This window comes from Staurois parvus, unplaced genomic scaffold (assembly GCF_062004578.1).
Source record: "Staurois parvus isolate SC_StPar_1 unplaced genomic scaffold, SC_StPar_1.0 ptg000034l, whole genome shotgun sequence".
Taxonomy (NCBI): domain Eukaryota; kingdom Metazoa; phylum Chordata; class Amphibia; order Anura; family Ranidae; genus Staurois; species Staurois parvus.
Genome location: NW_028317830.1, coordinates 2,867,711 through 2,894,126, shown reverse-complemented (window position 1 = coordinate 2,894,126; position 26,416 = coordinate 2,867,711). Strand labels below are relative to the sequence as shown.

Sequence of the window (26,416 nt, the reverse complement as noted above, 5' to 3'; positions counted from 1 at the left end):
AGGCCCTCAATTCCCCCTTTATTGAACTGTATTGTTGCTGTATTGTCTCCCGTTATATTGTAAAGTAGTAGTAAAATAGTTTTTGTATTTTTGTTAGTTAACCGCTTCTGTGCTGCCCTGCGCGGAATACTGCACGGGTGCACAAAATCACGTATATATAAATGATTTTGCAGTTCTGGGTAGGGGGCGCAGCAATTCACGGCCTCGGTTATCAATCAACGGGTCCCGGTCGGTGATTACTCGCTGGCACCTGGTGATCGCCGAGTGTCTCCAACAGGGGAGAGACCTGTGTAAAAACAACAGAGATCTCTCCTGTCAGCTCCTGCACACTGCTTTGTATGGCTCTGCTATGCAGAGCCATACAAAGCAGTGTGCTTGCGGTGAAGCACACACGCAGCCAACATAGTGAAACACACACAGCACACAGTTAACCCTTTGATTGCCCCAAATGTTAACCCCTTCTTGCCTGGTGCCATTAGTACCCTGTCAGTGCTTTTTATTAGAACTGATCACTGTATTGGATGTCACTGGGGACATCAGTGACTCCAAGTCAGTCCCCCCTCCCCAGTGTCAGAATGCCCGCCGCAGTCCCGCTATAAGTTGCTGATTGCCACCATTACTAGTAAAAATAAAAAGAATCTTAATATCTATACCGCCAGTTGTAAACACTCTAACGATCACGTAAACCAATTAATTTACACGTATTGGGATTTTTTTTTTTAGAAAAGACACGGAACAGAATACATTTTGTCCTGAACTTATGCCGAAATTAAATTTTTACATTTTTTTTACTGGACATGTTTAATAGCAAAATGTCAAAAATATTGTTTTTTTGTTTATAGTGCAAAAAATGAAAAACGCACAGGCGATCAAATACCACCAAAAGAAAGCTCAATTTGTGGGAAAAAAAGGACGTAAATTTAATTTGGGTGCAGAGTTGCATGACCGCGCAATTGTCAGTTAAAGTAATGCAGAACCATGATGCAAAAAATGTCCTGGTCAGGAAGGGGGGGGGGGGGGGGATCCTCTGGAGGGAGAGGGGTTAAGTTTGATTATTGATATCTTTTATTTTTTCCTAATGGCAATTATATGCAATAATCTCTAAATCTCCTGAAGAAGCCAAGAAATTGGTGAAACCTGTTGAGTGGGAATTGTTGCACTTTGAATTTTGAGTCACATGGAACGCTTTGTTGGTTTTAAATGTTTACAACTACAAATGTGATGTTGTTTTTTTATGTGATAAATTGTAACAAATAAAATTCTGTCTGATTTTATTATATGACTGAATGTTTAATATTCTTTTTGAACACCTTAAAATCCCTGTTTCTCTTTACATTGGTTGGTATTACTTGCAAATGTATGCAACAAAAGGCAGTTTTTAAGTAGCTGATAGTTTTGTTTCTCTCTTTTCTGGGTAGTAAATATCTCCATTATTCACCTTCACAGAGATGTTTTATTACAATTCCTGCAGACAGCTCAAGGAACTCAGTTATTGAAAATATTTAACAGACTTACCCCGAAACCTCAACAGTCGTTTAAGAAGTTGCTGATTGCCGCCATTAGTAATAAAAAAAAAAAAGAATTCCAATATCTATACCGCCATTATAAACGCTATAATTTTCACGTCAACCAATTAATTTACACGTATTGGTATTTTTTGTTTAGCAAAGACACGGAGCAGAGTACATTTTGGAATAAACACGCCGAAATTAAATTTTTTACATTATTTTACTGAACATGTTTAATAGCAAAAAGTCAAAAATATAGTTTTTTTCTCAAAATTTTCGGTCTTTTCTTGTTTATGGTGCAAAAAATAAAAAACGCACAGGCGATCAAATCCAACCAAAAGAAAGCTCAATTTGTAGGGATAAAAGGACTTAAATTTCATTTGGGTGCAGCGCTGCATAATCGCGCAATTGTCAGTTAAATTAATGCAGAACCGTAATGCAAAAAATGGCCTGGTCAGGATGGGGGGGGGGGGGAATCCTCTGGAGGAAAAGGGGATAAGTTTGATTATTGATATCTTTTATTTTTTCCTAATGGCAATTATATGCAATAATCTCTAAATCTCCTGAAGAAGCCAAGAAATTGGTGAAACCTGTTGAGTGGGAATTGTTGCACTTTGAATTTTGAGTCACATGGAACGCTTTGTTGGTTTTAAACGTCTACAACTACAAATGTGATGTCGTTTTTTTATGTAATAAATTGTAACAAATAAAATTCGGATGATTTTATTATACGACTGAATGTTTAATATTCTTTTTGAACACCTTAAAATCCCTGTTTCTCTTTACATTGGTTGGTATTACTTGCAAATGTATGCAACAAAAGGCAGTTTTTAAGTAGCTGATAGTTTCGTTTCTCTCTTTTCTGGGTAGTAAATATCTCCATTATTCACCTTCACAGAGATGTTTTATTACAATTCCTGCAGACAGCTCAAGGAACTCAATTACTGAAAATATTTAACAGACTTACCCCGAAACCTCAACAGTCGTTTAAGAAGTTGCTGATTGCTGTCATTACTAGTAAAAAAAAAAAGAATTCCAATATCTATACCGCCATTATAAACGCTATAACTTTCACGTAAACCAATTAATTTACACGTATTGGGATTTGTTTTTAGCAAAGACACGGAGCAGAGTACATTTTGGAATAAACATGTTGAAATTAAATTTTTTACATTATTTTACTGAACATGTTTAACCTCCCTGGCGGTCTGATTCTTTCCGATTTTTTGTGCTGAAAGCGGTACATTTTTTTGCATGGAAATATGTAGTTTTTTATTGTAGGCTGTAATTTTTAGGAATAACTCCCTGAAATCTGTCCGAACAAGAGTCTAGTAAACATCCCGGGGAGGATAAAACTTGAAACACAAAATCATAAATTATAATTTAATAAATAATCATAAAAAATAATAATATAATAATAATAAATGTAATTCAATAATATAATCAAACCAAAAACACTGAAATTTGAAATACAGAGGCAAATTCGCACATCGCTGAGCTCAGTCGCAAAATCGTTTTCAGTGTCTGATGATGAATTTCCCCCACGAATCATTATCACCCAATTCTGCAAGTGGTTCTGATTTACTATTGCTGTTCTTAAACTGCTTTTGACGTAAAGGGACGCATTTTGGACGCCATGGACTTTTCTAAGTTTCCAGGCAGAAAGAACAGTAAAAATGCAGGCAGGGCGCCGGACAAAGCACTCGGGACAAAATGTATGTGAAATGGGTTGAAACAGCAATGACAGCAAAAATAACATTTTTTAAAAATTTCAAATTTCCCGCCGGTTCCGGTGCCCGTACGTCCCGACGTCACAGGGACCGGAACACAGAAGCCGGATGCCGGCATCGGCCGGAGGAGATGGCCGGGGACGCAGCAGGGGACACATCGCGGGAGCGAAGGACAAGGTAAGTGCTGCAGGGAATCCCTGAGCAATGCCGCATGGTAAGCCCGAGTGTAGCTCGGGGGGGTTACCGCTCTTGGTATTGAAATTTTACCCCGAGCTACACTCGGGAATACCGCTAAGGAGGTTAATAGCGAAAAGTAAAAAATATTGTTTTTTTCTCAAAATTTTCTGTCTTTTCTTGTTTATGGTGCAAAGAAATAAAAAACACACAGGCGATCAAATCCCATCAAAAGAAAGCTCAATTTGTGGGGATAAAAGGACTTAAATTTAGTTTGGGTGCAGCATTGCATGATCGCGCAATTGTCAGTTAAATTAATGCAGAACTGTAATGCAAAAAATGGCCTGGTCGGGGGGGGGGGGGGAGTAAATCCTCTGGAGGGAGGGGGGTAAATTTGATTATTGATAACCTTTATTTTTTCTTAATGGCAATTATATGCAATAATCTCTAAATCTCCTGAAGAAGCCAAGAAATTGGTGAAACATGTTGAGTGGGAATTGTTGCACTTTGAATTTTGAGTCACATGGAACGCTTTGTTGGTTTTAAACGTCTACAACTACAAATGTGATGTCGTTTTTTTATGTGATAAATTGTAACAAATAAAATTCTGATGATTTTATTATACGACTGAATGTTTAATATTCTTTTTGAACACATTAAAATCCCTGTTTCTCTTTACATTGGTTGGTATTACTTGCAAATATATGCAACAATAGGCAGTTTTTAAGTAGCTGATAGTTTCGTTTCTCTCTTTTCTGGGTAGTAAATATCTCCATTATTCACCTTCACAGAGATGTTTTATTACAATTCCTGCAGACAGGTCAAGGAACTCAGTTATTGAAAATATTTAACAGACTTACCCCGAAACCTCAACAGTCGTTTAAGAAGTTGCTGATTGCCGCCATTAGTAATAAAAAAAAAAAAGAATTCCAATATCTATACCGCCATTATAAACGCTATAATTTTCACGTCAACCAATTAATTTACACGTATTGGTATTTTTTGTTTAGCAAAGACACGGAGCAGAGTACATTTTGGAATAAACACGCCGAAATTAAATTTTTTACATTATTTTACTGAACATGTTTAATAGCAAAAAGTCAAAAATATAGTTTTTTTCTCAAAATTTTCGGTCTTTTCTTGTTTATGGTGCAAAACATAAAAAACGCACAGGCGATCAAATCCAACCAAAAGAAAGCTCAATTTGTAGGGATAAAAGGACTTAAATTTCATTTGGGTGCAGCGCTGCATGATCGCGCAATTGTCAGTTAAATTAATGCAGAACCGTAATGCAAAAAATGGCCTGGTCGGGGGGGAGAGGGGTTACGTTTGATTATTGATAACCTTTATTTTTTCCTAATGGCAATTATATGCAATAATCTCTAAATCTCCTGAAGAAGCCAAGAAATTGGTGAAACATGTTGAGTGGGAATTGTTGCACTTTGAATTTTGAGTCACATGGAACGCTTTGTTGGTTTTAAACATCTACAACTACAAATGTGATGTTGTTTTTTATGTGATAAATTGTAACAAATAAAATTCGGATGATTTTATTATACGACTGAATGTTTCATATTCTTTTTGAACACCTTAAAATCCCTGTTCCTCTTTACATTGGTTGGTATTACTTCCAAATGTATGCAACAAAAGGCAGTTTTTAAGTAGCTGATAGTTTCGTTTCTCTCTTTTCTGGGTAGTAAATATCTCCATTATTCACCTTCACAGAGATGTTTTATTACAATTCCTGCAGACAGCTCAAGGAACTCAGTTATTGGAAATATGTAAAAGACTTACCCCAAAACCTCAACAGTCGAACTTTGCTAACAGTAGTTTGGACAAGGTGACATATTTTGATGGCACAACAATGGTAAAGTAATCAAGGAAGTCCACATTTCATATCATTCGGAATGTGCCAATGGACAATGCATATCTTTTCCCTTTGTACATAGACATTATAAAAGGGCAGCAGTAAAGTTGAGATCACATTCGAGAAGAAGCCGTTGTTGGGAGACGTTTGTGTTGAAGGATCGATACAGAAAAGAGAATCCACAATGAGAAGGGCAATGCCTCTTCTCTTCCTCCTGGTCCTGCTGTGTGCCCCCCATGGGATGGCCCGTGAGTAGATTCAAGTCAACCGATGTGGTTAAACCTGGGTGGGAGGGTTGGGGAGGTCTATGGCATAGTGATGGTGGAGGGCAGACACCATATGGAGGGTCTAGATCCATTCCTCAATAAAGGATGTGGCAGCACAGCGGCTAAATGGTTAGCTCGTCCACTTGGCAGCACTAGGGTCATTGGTTCAAATCCCAACCATGGCACCACCTGCCTGGAGTTTGCATGTTGTCTTTGTGCCTGCATGGGTTTCCTCCAGGTACTCCAGTTTCCTCCCACACTCCAAAGACATGCTGGTTGGTGAATTGGATCCTGTCAATATTGCCCCTAGTAAGTGTTAGTAAGTGTATATATGAATGTGAGTTAGAGACCTTAGATTATATGCTCCTCGGGGGCGGGGACTGATGTGAATGTACAATATATATGTAGGGTGCTGCATAAATTGCCAGCACTATAGAAGTACGTGAAATAAACGCATCAATAAAACATCTACTGACCCAACAAGGAAGATGCAGATCCAGCACTTAGAATGTATATAAGGCACATCACCATTCCACTTTATATATCATTTGTCAGGTTCCCTGCAAACATAATAATATAACAAAGTATGTATGAAATCACATAAATCTGCAGCACAGCATATAGACTGAGAAAGAGAAATCTTTAAATATATGAGGAGTAAATAATAAAGTGTGAGATGCAGCCGTCCTACAAGAGAGCTAATGATGGTGACCGGGGCCAACAGGCCGGCAAAGCCGCAAATACCGTCTGTGAATACGAAGGAGAATGGGGAGCTCAAGCCCATAGTGGGTATAATATTACCCCAAGTACCCCATAGTTCAGTGTTATTAGTGGGGTACCCCAGGGTTCAGTGTTATTAGTGGGGTATCCCATAGTTCAGTGTTATTAGTGGGGTACCCCAAGGTTCAGTGTTATTAGTGGGGTATCCCAAGGTTCAGTGTTATTAGTGGTGTACCCCAAGGTTCAGTGTTATTAGTGGGGTACCCCAAGGTTCAGTGTCATTAGTGGTGTACCCCAAGGTTCAGTGTTATTAGTGGGGTACCCCAAGGTTCAGTGTTATTAGTGAGGTACTCCAAGGTTCAGTGTTAATAGTGGGGTACCCCAAGGTTCAGTGTTATTAGTGGGGTACCCCAAGGCTCAGTGTTATTGGTGGGGTACCCCAAGACTCAGTGTTATTAGTGGTGTACCCCAAGGTTCAGTGTTATTAGTGGTGTACCCCAAGGTTCAGTGTTATTGGTGGGGTACCCCAAGGTGCAGTGTTATTAGTGGGGTACCCCAAGGCTCAGTGTTATTGGTGGGGTACCCCAAGGTTCAGTGTTATTGGTGGGGTACCCCAAGGTGCAGTGTTATTAGTGGTGTTCCCTAAGGTCCAGTGTTATTAGTGGGGTACCCCAAGGCTCAGTGTTATTAGTAGGGTACCCCAAGGTTCAGTGTTATTAGTGGTGTACCCCAAGGTGCAGTGTTATTAGTTGTGTACCCCAAGGTTCAGTGTTATTGGTGGGGTACCCCAAGGTTCAGTGTTATTAGTGGTGTTCCCTAAGGTCCAGTGTTATGGGTGGGGTACCCCAAGGTTTAGTGTTATTAGTGGTGTACCCCAAGGTTCAGTGTTATTGGTGGGGTACCCCAAGGTGCAGTGTTATTAGTGGTGTTCCCTAAGGTTCAGTGTTATTAGTGGGGTACCCCAAGGTTCAGTGTCATTAGTGGTGTACCCCAAGGTTCAGTGTTATTGGTGGGGTACCCCATGGTGCAGTGTTATCAGTGGTGTACCCCAGGGTTCAGTGTTATTAGTGGTGTACCCCAAGGTTCAGTGTTATTAGTGGTGTACCCCAAGGTTCAGTGTTATTAGTGGGGTACCCCAAGGCTCAGTGTTATTGGTGGGGTACCCCATGGTGCAGTGTTATCAGTGGTGTACCCCAGGGTTCAGTGTTATTAGTGGTGTACCCCAAGGCTCAGTGTTATTAGTGGTGTACCCCAAGACTCAGTGTTATTAGTGGTGTACCCCAAGGTTCAGTGTTATTGGTGGGGTACCCCAAGGTGCAGTGTTATTAGTGGTGTTCCCTAAGGTTCAGTGTTATTAGTGGTGTACCCCAAGGTTCAGTGTTATTGGTGGGGTACCCCATGGTGCAGTGTTATCAGTGGTGTACCCCAGGGTTCAGTGTTATTAGTGGTGGACCCCAAGGTTCAGTGTTATTAGTGGTGTACCCCAAGGTTCAGTGTTATTAGTGGGGTACCCCAAGGCTCAGTGTTATTAGTGGGGTACCCCAAGGTGCAGTGTTATTAGTGGTGTACCCCAAGGTTCAGTGTTATTAGTGGGGTACCCCAGGGTTCATTGTTCTTAGTGGTGTACCCCAAGGCTCAGTGTTATTAGTGATGTACCCCAAGGTTCAGTGTTATTAGTGGGGTACCCCAAGGTTCAGTGTTATTAGTGGTGTACCCCAAGGTTCAGTGTTATTAGTAGTGTACCCCAAGGCTCAGTCAGTGTTATTAGTGGGGTACCCGAAGGTTCAGTGTTATTAGTGGGGTACCCCAAGGTTCAGTGTTATTAGTAGTGTACCCCAAGGCTCAGTCAGTGTTATTAGTGGCGTACCCCAAGGTTCAGTGTTATTAGTGGGGTACCCCAAGGTTCAGTGTTATTAGTGGTGTACCCCAGGGTTCAGTGTTATTAATGGTGTACCCCAGGGTTCAGTGTTATTAGTGGTGTACCCCAAGGTTCAGTGTTTTTAGTGGGGTACCCCAGGTTTCAGTGTTATTAGTTTTGCACCCCAAGGCTCAGTGTTATTAGTGGTGTACCCCAGGGTTCAGTGTTATTAGTGGTGTACCCCAAGTTTCACTGTTATTAGTGGTGTACCCCAAGGTTCAGTGTTATTAGTTTTGCACCCCAAGGCTCAGTGTTATTAGTGGTGTACCCCAGGGATCAGTGTTATTAGTGGTGTACCCCAAGTTTCACTGTTATTAGGGGTGTACCCCAAGGTTCAGTGTTATTAGTGGTGTACCCCAAGGTTCAGTGTTATTAGTGGTGTACCCCAAGGTTCAGTGTTATTAGTTTTGCACCCCAAGGCTCAGTGTTATTAGTGGTGTACCCCAAGGTTCAGTGTTATTAGTGGTGCACCCCAGGGTTCAGTGTTATTAGTGGTGTACCCCAAGGTTCAGTGTTATTAGTGGTGTACCCCAAGGTTCAGTGTTATTAGTTTTGCACCCCAAGGTTCAGTGTTATTAGTGGTGTACCCCAAGGTTCAGTGTTATTAGTGGTGCACCCCAAGGTTCAGTGTTATTAGTGGTGCACCCCAAGGTGCAGTGTTATTAGTGGTGTACCCCAAGTTTCACTGTTATTAGTTTTGCACCCCAAGATTCAGTGTTGGGACCCTTTCTTTTACTCCTGTTTATAAATGATGTAGAATTTGGGATTAAAGGTCCAATATGGGGCCGGATGGAATATTCTTCTTGTCAGTGATGGGGGTTTGTAGCTCTTTCGGGTGTTTTTTTCTCTAAGAATGATGTCAGGAAGGAGCTATAAAGGAGACTGAAGACCTAACCTGAGAGATGTTGCTCTGTGCTCAGTACTGTATCATTGTTACACTTCCAGGTATTTATCATCACAGAGATCTCAGTACTCCCCCTGACAATACCTTCATTTGCACCTTTGTTCAGGCACAATCCAGGGTTGCCATCTCCTTCCTGGACTGAGATGGTGGCTCAGAGATGACACAATCATGCAAATCCTGGTGCCTGTGCAGTTCTTGGCTGTGTTCATAAATGTCGATACAAATCAGCCCCTGATGCAGCCTCTTACCTTATGACTTTCTACAGTGTTACAATGTACAGTCTGATCACTGGAGGAGGGGATATTGAGGAAATACGTCCTCCAGCCTGCAAACTAATGGAGTCATCTCAGCCCAGACAAAATCACTGGCTGGAGCTCAAGGCTGGCTTTTTATGATACAAGGTGGAGATTTCCTTAAGAATGACCCTGTTGCAATATATATATATGTCAGGAATGTATCCATTCGTAGGGAAATGTTCAGTTTAATGCTCCATCTTTTAATCCAATAATACATTTTATTTTTTTTAAATGTTTATTTTCTCCAGTTTATACTCTTTTTTCTTGTTTCAGAGTTCACCACCTCTCCGAGCTCCAGTAAGTTATAATTCTCTTTCCGGAGTTTTACTCTCTTATGAAAAATGGAGGATACTGTCAGGACTGGGAGGTGCTATTTGTAATGAAACATGCCGTAGATATGATAAAATGCATTACAAATGTAGAAATGACACCAATATCAAGGCTGCCATTGTTGACCACTTTTGGAGAATACCTCTTGCCTGGCTGTCATAGTGATCCAGTGATAGAAAGAAAAACACTTAAACCAAAATATTCCTCTACCATGTGGAAGATGTAGGCTCCTCACCTACAAAAATATACAGGTTAGGAAATCATGCAATCAGTGAAAAGAAGAAACATAAAAGTGAGTGTTTCACTGCAGCTTAGAGAGGAAAAAAAGAGCCTCAATCAAAGGTGCGTAATATGATAGCTGGAAAGGAACTCCACACTATCCATGAGTACACTAGATACGGAGAGCACTAGATACGGAGAGCACTAGATACGGAGAGCACTAAGTATGAAGAGCACTAGATACGGAGAGCACTAGATATGGAGAGCACTAGATACGGAGAGCACTAGATACGGAGAGCACTAGATACGGAGTGCACTAGATACGGAGAGCACTAGATACAGAGAGCACTAGATATATGGAGAGCACTAGATACGGAGAGCACTAGATACGGAGAACACTAGATACGGAGAGCACTAGATACGGAGAGCACTAGATACGGAGAGCACTAGATACGGAGAGCACTAGATACAGAGAGCACTAGATATATGGAGAGCACTAGATACGGAGAGCACTAGATACGGAGAACACTAGATACAGAGAGCACTAGATACGGAGAGCACTAGATACGGAGAGCACTAGATACGGAGAGCACTAGATACGGAGTGCACTAGATACAGAGAGCACTAGATACAGAGAGCACTAGATATATGGAGAGCACTAGATACGGAGAGCACTAGATACGGAGAACACTAGATATGCAGAGCACTAGATACGGAGAGCACTAGGTACGAAGAGCACTAGATACGGAGAGCACTAGATACGGAGAGCACTAGATATGGAGAGCACTAGATACGGAAAGCACTAGATACGGAGAGCACTAGATACGGAGAGCACTAGGTATGAAGAGCACTAGATACGGAGAGCACTAGATATGGAGAGCACTAGATACGGAGAGCACTAGATACGGAGAGCACTAGATACAGAGAGCACTAGATACAGAGAGCACTAGATATATGGAGAGCACTAGATACGGAGAGCACTAGATACGGAGAACACTAGATATGCAGAGCACTAGATACGGAGAGCACTAGGTACGAAGAGCACTAGATACGGAGAGCACTAGATACGGAGAGCACTAGATACGGAGAGCACTAGATACGGAGAGCACTAGATACGGAGAGCACTAGATACAGAGAGCACTAGGTATGAAGAGCACTAGATACAGAGAGCAGTAGATACAGAGAGCACTAGGTATGAAGAGCACTAGATACAGAGAGCAGTAGATACAGAGAGCACTAGGTATGAAGAGCACTAGATACAGAGAGCAATAGATACGGAGAGCAATAGATACGGAGAGCAATAGATACGGAGAGCAATAGATACGGAGAGCACTAGGTATGAAGAGCACTAGATACGGAGAGCACTAGATACGGAGAGCACTAGATACAGAGAGCACTAGATACGGAGAGCACTAGGTATGTGCAGATCATTTTGTTCAAACAAAATTCCAACATTTTTGTTATTCAAATAGTTAAACAAACTTGAAATAAAACAAAATTTCATCCAAAATTCAAATCTAATTCAAAATCGATTTTGAAAACAAATTTGAAATATAAACATATTGCTGACTATTGCTGATTTCCTGCAAAGACTGTGCGCATTAGCGTTGTTGTCCGAAATTCAAATTTCAAAAAGAATAGAATAAAATACAATAGAATAGAAAAGAGTAAAATAGAATAGAATAGAAGATAATAGAATAAAATAGATCAGAAAATACAGGAATAGAAAAGATTGGAAAAGAAAATAAAGGAATAGAGTAGAAAATAGTGGAAAAGAAAAGAGAAAAACAGAACGTAATTGAATAGAATAGAAGATAAAAAAAATGGAATAATAAAAAGAATAGAAAGTAAATAATAGAATAGACTAAAAATAAAAGAATAGAATAAAATAGAAAGAATATAGTCATCTTCCAAAATTTTAATTTTGAAAAGAATAGAACATAGTAAAACAGAATAGAGCAGAAAAAAAATAAAATAAAATAGAATAGAAATAATGGAATAGAAAAGAATAGAATAGAAAATAAAATAATAGAATAGATTAAAATAGAATGGAATATAATATATTAGAAAATACAAAAACAATAAGATATAATAGAAAATAAAGGAATATAATAGAAAAGAATAGAATAGAAAAGAAAAGAACAGGATAAAATAAAAATAGAATAGATTAGAATTGAATGGAATAGAATAAAACTAAATCAAAAGAATATAACTGTCTTCTGAACCAGTTATTCTTCACAATGAATTTGGATCGATTCAATATTTTCAATTCAAATTCATTTTGAATACTTCAAATTCATTGGAAAAATGTGAATCCAGTTGAAATTGAATTAAAAAAATGAAATTAAACTAAGCAGAATAAATTTTGTTTCAAATGCAAAAGAATCAAAATGATGACTTTGATTGGAGACACGATTGGAACTTTAAATACATCAAGAGAGTGAATAAGGTTCAGGAGGGCAGTATTTTCAACATGAAACCAAAATCAAGAACACGGGACGGGACCTCCAACTAACTGGAGGAACTGGAACGCTGCCTTACTTTGGCTACCACAAAGATCCCGTCTTTCCTCTCCCAGTCCTCTACTGTTACATAGTCTCAAGTTTTAGCACTCAATCTGCTACTCTGGCATATGAATGTCTCCCTTTCTGTCTCTTTTGCTGCTCCTGAACAATCCTTTATTCCCCTGGACTAGAACATGGAGACTTCACATGGTGGTCCTCCCATGGCTTCACACATGTACACCACTTCTTCTGTATTCTCATGTATTTCCCCGCCACAACTTTTACAGAACATCATGATTAGAGATGAGCGAATTATTCAAAAATTCGATTCGGCTGATTCGCCGAATTTGAGGAAGAAATTTGATTCGATGCAAATTTATTCGCTGCGAATTTAACTTATAAAAAGGGTTTCTAGGCTTCAGAGAGCCTTTATATTAGTGCAGAACACTGTACCTTTAATTTAAATGTCCTTGGAGATGAGGAAGGAGAAGGAGAAGGAGAAGGATGAGAAGAAGGAGAAGGAGAAGGATGAGAAGAAGGAGAAGGATGAGAAGAAGGAGAAGGAGAAGGAGAAGGATGAGAAGAAGGAGAAGGATGAGAAGAAGGAGAAGGAGAAGGATGAGAAGAAGGAGAAGGATGAGAAGAAGGAGAAGGATGAGAAGAAGGAGAAGGATGAGAAAAAGGAGAAGGATGAGAAGAAGGAGAAGGAGAACGATGAGAAGAAGGAGAAGGATGAGAAGAAGGAGAAGGATGAGAAGAAGGATGAGAAGAAGGAGAAGGATGAGAAGAAGGATGAGAAGAAGGAGAAGGATGAGAAGAAGAAGGATGAGAAGAAGAAGAAGGATGAGAAGAAGGAGAAGGATGAGAAGAAGAAGAAGGATGAGAAGAAGAAGGATGAGAAGAAGAAGAAGGATGAGAAGAAGGAGAAGGATGAGAAGAAGGATGAGAAGAAGAAGAAGGATGAGAAGAAGGAGAAGGATAAGAAGAAGAAGAAGGATGAGAAGAAGAAGGATGAGAAGAAGGAGAATTCCAAGCCGGCAAAAAGTGTATCTGCAGAGCTCCGCTATTTCTTAGCGGAGCTCTGCAGATACACTTAGCGGAGCTCTGCAGATACACTTTTTGCCGGCTTGGAATTCTTCTTATTTTCATCCTATTTCTTCTTCTTCATCCTCATCCTCAGAAGAAGAAGAAGAGGATGAGGATGAAGAAAAAGAAGAAGAAGAAGAAGAAGTAGGATGAAAATAAGAAGAATTCCAAGCCGGCAAAAAGTGTATCTGCAGAGCTCCTCTATTTCTGACAGATACACTTTTTGCCGGCTTGGAATTCTTCTTATTTTCATCCTACTTCTTCTTCTTCTTCATCCTCATCCTCATCCTCTTCTTCTTCTTCTGAGGATGAGGATGAATAAGAAGTAGGATGAAAATAAGAAGAATTCCAAACCGGCAAAAAGTGTATCTGCAGAGCTCCGCTAAGTGTATCTGCAGAGCTCCGCTATTTCTGACAGTTCTCTGACATTCACTCAATACAGCGGTTGAAACATTGTATCTATTTGTTTCCATAATGGAAACAAATAGATACAATGTTTCAACCGCTGTATGGAGTGAATGTCAGAGAACTGTCAGAAATAGCGGAGCTCTGCAGATACACTTAGCGGAGCTCTGCAGATACACTTTTTGCCGGCTTGGAATTCTTCTTATTTTCATCCTACTTCTTCTTCTTCTTCTTCTTCATCCTCATCCTCATCCTCAGAAGAAGAAGAAGAATGAAAAGAAGAAGAAGAAGAATGAAAAGAAGAATGAAAAGAAGAAGAAGAATGAAAAGAAGAAGAAGAAGAATGAAAAGAAGAATGAGAAGAATGAAAAGATTCTTCTTCTTCTTCTTTTCATTCTTCTTCTTCTTTTCATTCTTCTTCTTCTTCTTTTTATTCTTCTTTTCATTCTTCTCATTCTTCTTTTCATTCTTCTTCTCATTCTTCTTTTCATTCTTCTTCTCATTCTTCTTTTTATTCTTCTTCTTCTTTTCATTCTTCTTTTCATTCTTCTCATTCTTCTTTTCATTCTTCTTTTCATTCTTCTTCTCATTCTTCTTTTCATTCTTCTTCTTCTTCTTTTCATTCTTCTTTTCATTCTTCTCATTCTTCTTTTCATTCTTCTCATTCTTCTTCTCATTCTTCTTTTCATTCTTCTTTTCATTCTTCTTCTCATTCTTCTTTTCATTCTTCTTCTCATTCTTCTTTTCATTCTTCTTCTTCTTTTCGTTCTTCTTTTCATTCTTCTTCTCATTCTTCTTTTCATGAAGAAGAAAAGAAGAATGAGAAGAATGAAAAGAAAAATGAAAAGAAGAAGAATGAAAAGAAGAATGAGAAAAAGAATGAAAAGAAGAATGAAAAGAAGAATGAGAAGAATGAAAAGAAGAATGAAAAGAAGAATGAAAAGAAGAAGAAGAAGAATGAAAAGAAGAAGAAGAATGAAAAGAAGAAGAAGAAGAATGAAAAGAAGAAGAAGAATGAAAAGAAGAATGAAAAGAAGAAGAATGAAAAGAAGAAGAAGAAGAATGAAAAGAAGAATGAGAAGAATGAAAAGAAGAAGAAGAAGAATGAAAAGAAGAATGAGAAGAATGAAAAGAAGAAGAATGAAAAGAAGAAGAAGAATGAAAAGAAGAAGAAGAAGAATGAAAAGAAGAATGAGAAGAATGAAAAGATTCTTCTTCTTCTTCTTTTCATTCTTCTTTTCATTCTTCTTCTTCTTTTCATTCTTCTTCTTCTTCTTCTTCTTTTCATTCTTCTTTTCATTCTTCTCATTCTTCTTCTCATTCTTCTTTTCATTCTTCTTCTCATTCTTCTTTTCATTCTTCTTCTTCTTTTCATTCTTCTCATTCTTCTTTTCATTCTTCTTTTCATTCTTCTTCTCATTCTTCTTTTCATTCTTCTTCTTTTCATTCTTCTTCTTCTTCTTTTCATTCTTCTCATTCTTCTTTTCATTCTTCTCATTCTTCTTCTCATTCTTCTTTTCATTCTTCTTCTCATTCTTCTTTTTATTCTTCTTCTTCTTTTCATTCTTCTTTTCATTCTTCTTTTCATTCTTCTTCTCATTCTTCTTTTCATTCTTCTTCTTTTCATTCTTCTTTTCATTCTTCTTCTTCTTCTTTTCATTCTTCTTTTCATTCTTCTCATTCTTCTTTTCATTCTTCTTTTCATTCTTCTTTTCATTCTTCTTTTCATTCTTCTTCTCATTCTTCTTTTCATTCTTCTTCTCATTCTTCTTTTCATTCTTCTTCTTCTTTTCATTCTTCTTTTCATTCTTCTTCTCATTCTTCTTTTCATGAAGAAGAAAAGAAGAATGAGAAGAATGAAAAGAAAAATGAAAAGAAGAAGAATGAAAAGAAGAATGAGAAGAAGAATGAAAAGAAGAATGAAAAGAAGAATGAGAAGAATGAAAAGAAGAATGAAAAGAAGAATGAAAAGAAGAAGAAGAAGAATGAAAAGAAGAAGAAGAATGAAAAGAAGAATGAAAAGAAGAAGAAGAAGAATGAAAAGAAGAAGAAGAAGAATGAAAAGAAGAATGAAAAGAAGAAGAATGAAAAGAAGAAGAAGAATGAAAAGAAGAATGAGAAGAATGAAAAGAAGAAGAAGAAGAATGAAAAGAAGAATGAGAAGAATGAAAAGAAGAAGAATGAAAAGAAGAATGAAAAGAAGAAGAAGAATGAAAAGAAGAAGAAGAATGAAAAGAAGAATGAAAAGAAGAAGAAGAATGAAAAGAAGAAGAAGAAGAATGAAAAGAAGAATGAGAAGAATGAAAAGATTCTTCTTCTTCTTCTTTTCATTCTTCTTTTCTTTCTTCTTCTTCTTTTCATTCTTCTTCTTCTTCTTCTTCTTCTTTTCATTCTTCTTTTCATTCTTCTCATTCTTCTTTTCATTCTTCTCATTCTTCTTCTCATTCTTCTTTTCATTCTTCTTCTCATTCTTCTTTTCATTCTTCTTCTTCTTTTCATTCTTCTTTTCATTCTTCTCATTCTTCTTTTCATTCTTCTTTTCATTCTTCTTCTCATTCTTCTTTTCATTCTTCTTCTTCTTCTTTTCATTCTTCTTTTCATTCTTCTCATTCTTCTTTTCATTCTTCTCATTCTTCTTCTCATTCTTCTTTTCATTCTTCTTCTCATTCTTCTTCTTCTTTTCATTCTTCTTCTCATTCTTCTTTTCATGAAGAAGAAAAGAAGAATGAAAAGAAGAATGAAAAGAAGAAGAAGAAGAATGAAAAGAAGAATGAGAAGAAGAATGAAAAGAAGAATGAAAAGAAGAATGAGAAGAATGAAAAGAAGAAGGAAAAGAAGAATGAAAAGAAGAAGAAGAAGAATGAAAAGAAGAAGAAGAATGAAAAGAAGAATGAAAAGAAGAAGAAGAATGAAAAGAAGAAGAAGAAGAATGAAAAGAAGAAGAAGAATGAAAAGAAGAAGAAGGAGAATGAAAAGAAAAAGAAGAAGAATGAAAAGAAGAAGAAGAAGAATGAAAAGAAAAAGAAGAAGAATGAAAAGAAGAATGAAAAGAAGAAGAAGAATGAAAAGAAGAAGAAGAAGAATGAAAAGAAGAATGAGAAGAATGAAAAGAAGAAGAAGAATGAAAAGAAGAATGAAAAGAAGAAGAAGAATGAAAAGAAGAAGAAGAAGAATGAAAAGAAGAATGAAAAGAAGAATGAGAAGAATGAAAAGATTCTTCTTCTTCTTCTTTTCATTCTTCTTTTCATTCTTCTTCTTTTCATTCTTCTTCTTCTTCTTTTCATTCTTCTTTTCATTCTTCTCATTCTTCTTTTCATTCTTCTCATTCTTCTTCTCATTCTTCTTTTCATTCTTCTTCTCAGTCTTCTTTTCATTCTTCTTCTTCTTTTCATTCTTCTTTTCATTCTTCTCATTCTTCTTTTCATTCTTCTTCTCATTCTTCTTTTCATGAAGAAGAAAAGAAGAATGAGAAGAATGAAAAGAAGAATGAAAAGAAGACGAAGAATGAAAAGAAGAATGAGAAGAAGAATGAAAAGAAGAATGAGAAGAATGAAAAGAAGAATGAAAAGAAGAAGTATTCCAGTACAGCAAAAAGTGTATCTGCAGAGAGCTCCGCTATTTCTGACAGTTCTCTGACAGTTCCTTCACATTTACAGCGGTTGAAACATTGTATCTATTTCCGAATAAAAACATCTGTATCCTAAATGGAAACAAATAGATACAATGTTTCAACCGCTGTACATGTGAAGGAACTGTCAGAGAACTGTCAGAAATAGCGGAGCTCTCTGCAGGGACACTTTTGCCGGCTGATCGGGAAAAATCCGATTCGCGCACCCGAAGTATGCTAATATTCGGATTCGCCGCAAATCCAATTTTTCCTGAAATTCGAAACGAATTTCACTTCGCCTGGTTCGATTCGCTCATCTCTAATCATGATGCACCCAACTCAGAATATTTTAGATATTTACAAATCCAACACTGGAGTATGTCCTTCTGTCATACCTGACTTCCCCTGTCAGGACACAAGCTTTGGACATATCTGCTTACATTCAACAGGGTCTCCTAGACTAATATCCACTGTATACTCCACCTGTGGCCCCCTATCAATGCTTTCCTATATTAACCATTGGGTGCAGAACCTTGGGGCACCTATGGACTTGGAGGACTGGAGCAAAGCCTGGTCATTAATAGCTAAATGTTCTTTCAACATTACCAGTCTGAAATCTGCCTACAAGGTTCTCTTTAGGTGGTATTGGGTTCTGGTATGTATATCCCATGCAGACTCCGCCTATACTGATAGATGTTTTAGGGGCTATGGACAATGGGGTGATGTTCTTTACACATGATCATTATGCCCTAACTGATTTGCACTTTGGTCTAGAACTTTCCATCTACTTCAGACACTTTTTCATCTGACAGTCCATAAGGAAACCAAATTGACTTTACTCCACCATCCCATCCCAGGACTGACTATCTTCCCAGGAGTAGAAGTTAGCTTTATATCTCTTCTTAGCAGCTAATCAGATGATTTCCAAGGCCTGGAAGAAGCCTTTATTTCCTTTCCAGGAAGTTAAAGATAACCTGACCACGATGATGATTCATGAGAAGATGTCCAGTATCCTTAGTGACAAAAGTCTTAAAGTTGGAAGCCATGGCTCCAGTATGCCATGGGTGGTGCACACCTGCAGCATATTCTACCTTTAACTGGCCTGATTAGTCCATCCCAAGCCTATGGGGTCCAACCCCCTCTTCCCCCCTCTAGGGCTCATGCCCTCCTTTCTCACCCTCTTTCTAATTTTTATTTCCCCTTCACCTTTTTCTCTATTCTCTCTCTAGAGTGATCATACCTTCTCTCAAGACTCTGTGTCATGGCCAGCTGCTGCTGGCAGCCCAGCCTCTAAAAATCTAGGGACACTGTTGTCTTCTGCTCATGGGTTCTATTCACTTTTGTCTGTTTTGGCCAATAATATTTACTACTTATTCAGATCATTCAGTCCTCCTGTGTAGGAGACTCGGCTCTTATACTTCCTAAAACTTCAATAAAAATATTGAATGAATAAAACATACTGGAGGGGAAAAAAAAAAAAAAATATATATATATATATATATATATATATAGTGGGAACTCACTTCCAGTGGTAGAGCTTTTCCTTTCAAAAGCACACAGCAACTCGCTTCTTTTTACGGGCCTTTTTGCCCAATTTTATTTAAAAGAACGTCCCGTAACATAAAGCTTCCCACACAGGGGTATCCACCATCAAGCAAAAACAACAAAGATTCAGCCTCCTGGCTTGTACTCAGTTTGATGTCTGTCTCCTGCAGACTCTTCCCAAATTATGGCTCTCGCACACAGCTGGCCACTAGCACACAGCTAGTCTGGCTTCCACCTCTCCTTGGTGGAGCCCTCCTGACTCCTGTCTGCCGGGGTGGAGCCCTCCTGACTCCTGTCTGCCGGGGTGGAGCCCCCCTGACTCCTGTCTGCCGGGGTGGAGCCCCCCTGACTCCTGTCTGCCGGGGTGGAGCCCTCCTGACTCCTGTCTGCCGGGGTGGAGCCCTCCTGACTCCTGTCTGCCGGGGTGGAGCCCTCCTGACTCCTGTCTGCCGGGGTGGAGCCCTCCTGACTCCTGTCTGCTGGGGTGGAGCCCTCCTGACTCCTGTATCCCGGGGTGGAGCCCTCCTGACTCCTGTCTGCCGGGGTGGAGCCCTCCTGACTCCTGTCTGCCGGGGTGGAGCACAGAAACATAGCCTGGCCTCCAAAAAAAGGTCTGCACACACCTGTGCAGTCAGTGCACTGGCTGCTCTCAAAACATGGACCCAGGACTGGAGATATCCTCCCTCCAAAATGTCTTAGAAATCTCCAGGCCACAGGTCCCAAAACGGGCTTTACAAACCAAAGAGGAAACTTACAAACCAGTTTCCTCTGCATTATGAGAACTGCCTGGAGCCCCTCAACCTGTATGGTTGAGAATCCTGGGTTATAACTGCGATTTCCACCGTGGCAGGATACCGCACTGCCACAATATATATATATATATGCACTTATTATGATGAGAGGGGGGTGTAAGCCCCTCAGAACAGAACAGTTGAAGTTGTTGCCCCTTTTTATATAGAAGAATACTTTTGCATGGATCTGATTGATTTTTCTTTTTCTTCAGCAGGTACCCAAGGCTGTACACAGAGAGGTAAGCCACCAAGTGAGGGATCTCTACAGGAACTCCATCATACAAATAACAAAAAATACCATCACTTTGTTTTACATTTGTTATTTTTATTTATTTTTTTTTATACATGAATTTATTTTGATTAAAATAAAAATCTATTTTTCCATTTGGATTTTTTTGGTTATGCAACAAAAACTCTACATATTGATTTGATCCGCATGAATTAGACCAATAGAGCTATACACTATCGGGGGTAGGAATTGACCATCTTAAAAAGACATGTGATCTCACGAGATCCTATCACTGGGGTTCATTTACCAAAGGAGTAGAAAATGCAAATGAATGTTCATTACGTTTAGCAAATCAGGTGACGTTGTGTCATCCAGTCCAATCATGCGCAAGCACAATTTTTCTAAAGCAGGCAATAATGCTGTCCTGTGAATCCTGTAATCATTAAATCATACGGTGTAGGTACAGATGAGCCTCTTTCAGTCCCCTGTACAACAGAGCTCAGATTGGGAGAGGGAGAAGCAGCAGATGGACAAATGCATGCTGATAGGAGGAGAGAGAGGAGTGACAGAGAAATGGGCCAATGTGTGTGATGCTTGTTATAACTGTCCAGTCTCAGGGTTGGGATGGAGAGGAGTTGGGGGAGGGGGGGGGGTTGATAGATCAGCAGGATTGGCAGGTTTTTTTCCTCAGTGTTGTTTATTTAATTGATGAGTTACCCGCATCAATGGGCGGTGTGCTTCCGGTTTAAGGTTTTTTTGATTCTTTTTTTGAATTATTTTGTGAAATGTTTATTTAGTGCTTTATCCTTAAAAACACTTTATTGACCAACACAAGCAGGTAAAATCCCAGTTCCATGTACACGGTGCTAATTCACACCGGATGTATACAGCCTCTGATATAGATGTGGTAACTCTCTGTAATAATGCTATGAGAAGTCAGAGCACTTGCTGCATCACGTGTGGACGTGGTGACGTCATCAAGACCCCGCCCCGATGTGTTTCATCGTGTAAGGGGAAACATTGTATATACAATTCAGTTTGCATCATTTTTGTAACAGAGTTTATTGAAAAACAGGACTGCATTACCCCAGCGCAGCGCTGATTTGTTTTTCAATATTTGCTTTATGACTGGTATGAGAGTCCATGAAGTGCATTGCTGCTGGTTCACATGAATATTTTTCTTTAGTATATATATATATATGTACCAGGGGCAGACTGACCATTCAAGCACTTGGGCATTGCCCAAGGGCCAGGGGTCAGTAGGGGGCCCCATGAGATGCCCCTGGTACCTTTCATTGGCTTTTTCATATGCTTTTTTTGGGTGTGGGCCCCATGATCCCCTATTACCTGGGGGGAAATGAGTTGTCCGTCCGCCCCTGATATGTACATTTTTTTTTAACCTCCCTGGCGGTATTCCCGAGTGTAGCTCGGGGTAACATTTCAGTACCAAAAGCGGTAACCCCCCCGAGCTACACTCGGGAATACCATGCGGCGCTGCTCCGGCATGTGTTCTTCACTTACCTTACCCTGCGCTCCCACGATGTGTCCCCTGCAGCGTCCCCGGCCATCTCCTCCGGCCGATGCCGGCATCCGGCTTCTGTGTCCTGTCCCTGTGACGTCGGGACGTACGGGCGCCGCCGCCGCCGGCGGCGGGAAATTTAAAAATTTTAAAAAATGTCATTTTTTTTTTTTCATTTTACACAGTAAAACATTGCTGTTTCAACCTATTTCACATACATTTTGTCCCTAGTGCTTTGTCCTGCGCCCTGCCTGCATTTTGTCTGTTCTTTCTGCCTGGAAACTGAGAAATGTCCATGGCGTCCAAAAAGTGTCCCTTTAGGTCAAAAGCGGTTTAGATCAGCTAGAGAACAGCGATAGTAAATCAGAACCACTTACAGAATTGAGTGATAATGATTCGTGGGGGAAATTCCTCATCAGAAACTGAAAACGATTTTGCGACTGAGCTCAGCAATGTGCGAACTTGGCGCTCTATTTCACATTTCAGTGTTTTTGGTTTGATTAGATTATTGAATTCAATTTTTTATTATTTTTATATTATTTTTATGATTATTTATTAAATTATAATTTATGATTTTGTGTTTCAAATTTTATCATACCCGGGATGTTTACTAGACTCTTGTTTCGGACAGATTTCAGTGAGTTTTTCCTAAAAATTACAGCCTACAATAAAAAAAATACATATTTCCATGCAAAAAAATGGTACCGCTTTCAGCACCAAAAATCTGAAATAATCATACCGCCAGGGAGGTTAATGACTATAGTATATGTATATACGTTTTTGTTTTGGTGTTCAGATCATAGTTTGATGGTGAAGGTTTGAGCCTTTACATTTATTTTCTATTATTTTGCTTTAGTACACAGTATTGGGGGATATACAGAGCCGTGCACAAGCATTACATTTTTTATTAAGTACCCCTTACTTATTCACATGGAGGGGGGGTATCTGGGTTCTACTTACTAGATTCCGATACATCCCCATACATTACACCACTGTGACCACTGTGCCAGAAAAAAAAAATACTTTTTTATTGTTACATGTCCCCAGGGTAGTGCCCAGTCCCCCAGTGCTCGTTTTTCCCACCCTTTGCCTATTAGACTTGAAAATGGAGACATTTGGTTTTACAGATTCAGCCCCGGAGTACAATATATTTTCTATGGAAAACATCCGATCTTATCAACTTGTCTACTGCTGAACTGTCCAAACAAAAAAAATGATATGCCACTGCCAACGTTACCCCCCTTACAGCTCCAACAACATACATTTCCAAATTCAGCATCAAAACAGAACGAGAGATTTGTTTTACAATGTTACCAGTGATGGTCCTGAATGTTTTTTTTATAAAATATGAATAGAACATTGTTTATCTGATGGATTTGTGTTGCAGAGGGGACCTCCCTGACTGTACTGATGGATGCATTTATGATGTATTATGGTTATTCATTCTACTTGGAGAAAGCTCTGAATTCTGTATCCTCCAGATTCCCCTGCGTCACACGACAATATACTTCAGTAATCCTGGACAATGCAGGTAAGTACAAACATCACTACTTTAGTTTTTGTGTTGTAACATTTTCATTTCTAAGCAATGTTTCATTTTTGTTGAAATGATTTCAGTGGTTTCTGTCTATGAGAACAAATATTCAAATAAATGAGAAAGTGTCTCCTGCGCCACTAAATATACTGATACTACTCAGCAGCCAGCACTAAAGGTGCCACAATCTCAACACCAACGGTATTCAGAAAACGTAATTAAAGTGTAAAGCAGTGCGGCGCTCAAACCAAAAGAAAAAATGTTGCATCAAATTACATACTCTTATATTTTTCCCTTTCACCACAGTATATTATATAGCCCAGACAGCCATAACACATATAAAAAATAATAAATGATAAGCTGGTGGTATTATACACTCAAAAAACTTCTCATGCACTATAGTGACTTAAAACACAATAAAGTGAATGGTGTCCATGTGCATAAAATATCACGCAGGTGTGAACTGCAAGTGCCAATCCTCAGATAGGTGGAGTGCCCCCTCACCTTCCTCCACGCCAGTGGGAGGAGCTTATACGACCGAACGTTCTGACGTCATATCCGGCGCGGGCGCCATCTTGGTGCTCCTTTGCCTGAATGCAGTACACCCTTTGAGTGGTGTGAAGGCCTGTTTGCAAGGAATGAGCATGTGAGTAGATCTCTGTTTTTATTATTGATCTAATAAAGCGGTTTTACGCTATGTAAGTTTTTTTGCCTTACTGGTGACCACTTGGGAGGGGTATTTATCGCTACCACCAACGATCCGAGATAAGAGACAAGAGGAGGGGAGTCCCACTATTATTACCTGAAGGACCCACCATCTGAAGGACCCATCCAATTCCAGGGGAAAGATCCATTATATACCAAGAGGCTCATTGGTCCTTAGGGGCCTGGGCAGGAAGGTGAGGGGGCACTCCACCTATCTGAGGATTGGCACTTGCAGTTCACACCTGCATGATATTTTATGCACATGGACACTATTCACTTTATTGTGTTTTAAGTCACTATAGTGCATGAGAAGTTTTTTGAGTGTATAATACCACCAGCTTATCATTTATTATTTTTTATATGTGTTATGGCTGTCTGGGCTATATAATATACTGTGGTGAAAGGGAAAAATATAAGAGTATGTAATTTGATGCAACATTTTTTCTTTTGGTTTGAGCGCCGCACTGCTTTACACTTTAATTAATGTCTATGAGAACAGCCACACTGACCATTGAGGGGAATTTCACAAAGGGGTTTTATTTACTAAAACTGGAGGGTGGAAAAGCAGGTGCAGCTCTGCATAGAAACCAATCAGCTTCCAGGTTATTATGTCAAAGCTTAATTTAACAAACTGAACTGAGAAGCCGATTGGCTCCCATTCACAGCTGCACCAGATTTTGCACTCTCCAGTTTTAGTAAATCAACCCCAACAGGTCCATCTGCGTTTAACCTGACATGGACTTCTTCACTCTCTGGCACTGCACTGATGCTCACCTCTTCCCCCTCCATCCCGGCACCAATGTACAGGTTTTCACTTTCTGTTTCTGAACCAACACCTACATGTTTTCTCTCCACCCCTGAATTGATGCACAATTCTTTACTCTGATAGGTAGGACCCGGCAACCCAGTGTATTTGAATGTTGTAAATCTTTATTGGCTACATAAGTTGCACGCAGTAAAAAGTTGCTAACATGTTTCGGGCAGGGGCGGACTGATCATTTGGAAACTCGGGCACTGCCCGGGGTCTGTAGGGGGCCCCATGAGATGCCCCTGCTTCCTTTTTCATACGCCTTTTTGAGTTTGGGCAAGGGCCCCATGATCCCTTATTGCCCGGGGGCCCCATGAGTTGTTAGTCCACCCCTGGTTTCGGCTGCAGTGGTCTTACTCATAGCATGTAAAATACAAAATGAACACAACATTCCAGCTCATATCTATCTGTGTTACAATGCTAAGGGACTGCATTTTTCTCCCTATATTTAGTGAGATGTCTAAGCCCTTCTTTACCTGATATCTCACTCTGATGTGATAGCTGGGAGGGGTTTAGGAAATGACATCACTTCCCTAACTTATAAAGAGGTATGGTGACTGTCTACAGAGGGACATACAGCATCTCACAGAAGTGAGTACACCTCTCACATTTTGAAAATATTTTATTATGCTGGAAAATAATGGCGGCCACACAAAATATTGACATATTGGTCCCAATTTGGACCTCGTCACTTAGGGGTGGACTCACTTTTGTTGCCGGCGGTTTAGACATTAATGGCGGTGTGTTGAGTTATTTTGAGGGGACAGCAAATTTCCATGTTATACAAGCTGTACACTGACTACGTCACATTGTAGCAAAGTGTCATTTCTTCAGTGTTGTCACATGAAAAGAGAGAATCAAATATTGACACAAATGTGAGGGGGAGGGGCTCACTTCTGGGAGATACTGTAGATGTTCCACTGACCCAATAATATAACAGCTTTTTCAGGGCATTTCTGGGATCCTAAAAACCTCAACACAAGCTGAAATTTTAAAAATAATGAAACTCTTCCATTACATCTGCTTTTCTGCAAACAGTTTATAGATATAAAGCCAACACACTGCCTGAGCCTTTCATTAAGGGGAACCTAAAAGAGCCGGAGAGTGCGAAGCAATCATTAACCAGAAATGTAATAGTGCAGCGCTTATGAAGTAATATAAACAGTAGCTGAATAGATGGTAGTACCGGTAGTGCTAGGACATATACAGACAATATGGCATACTAAATACAGCAGTGAAGAAAATCATAAATAACAGTTAGTATTCCCCCCACCTGTGCCCCCTCCCCCGACTTCTCCATCAAGATCAATAATACAACCATCAGTCCCTCCCCTCATGCCAGGGTACTCGGTGTAATCCTAGACTCCCATCTGTCCTTTCAGCCCCAAATCCAATCGCTGTCCAAATCTTGTAGACTTCACCTCCACAACATCTCCAATATATGACCATTCTTAACCTCGGAAACCACTAAGCAACTTATTCCCTCCCTTGTTATATCTCGCCTTGACTATTGTAACTCCCTCCTCATTGGCTGACCTCATCGCAGGCTATCCCCTCTTCAGTCTATCATGATTGCTGCTGCCAGACTCATCCACCTTACTAACCGTTCTGTATCAGCCACCCCTCTCTGCCAATCCCTCCACTGACCTCCACTCAGTGTCCTCCACCCCTCTCTGCCAATCCCTCCACTGGCCTCCACTCAGTGTCCTCCACCCTTCTCTGCCAATCCCTTCACTGGCCTCCACCCCTCT

General features: G+C 39.6%; 1 protein-coding gene across 1 annotated transcript in view; it reads left to right on the top strand.

Moving 5' to 3' along the window:
- Nucleotides 1–5,413: 5,413 nt before the first annotated feature.
- LOC149470704 (uromodulin-like) overlaps nt 5,414–26,416 on the top strand; it is a 65,565-nt gene continuing 44,562 nt past the window's right edge. Inside the window, exons 1-4 of the mRNA XM_089661617.1 lie at nt 5,414–5,527; nt 9,657–9,680; nt 20,083–20,109; nt 23,006–23,149. Of these exons, the coding sequence (XP_089517743.1) occupies nt 5,464–5,527; nt 9,657–9,680; nt 20,083–20,109; nt 23,006–23,149 (259 nt within the window). The 5' untranslated portion in view covers nt 5,414–5,463. The remainder of the gene's footprint in view (nt 5,528–9,656; nt 9,681–20,082; nt 20,110–23,005; nt 23,150–26,416) is intronic.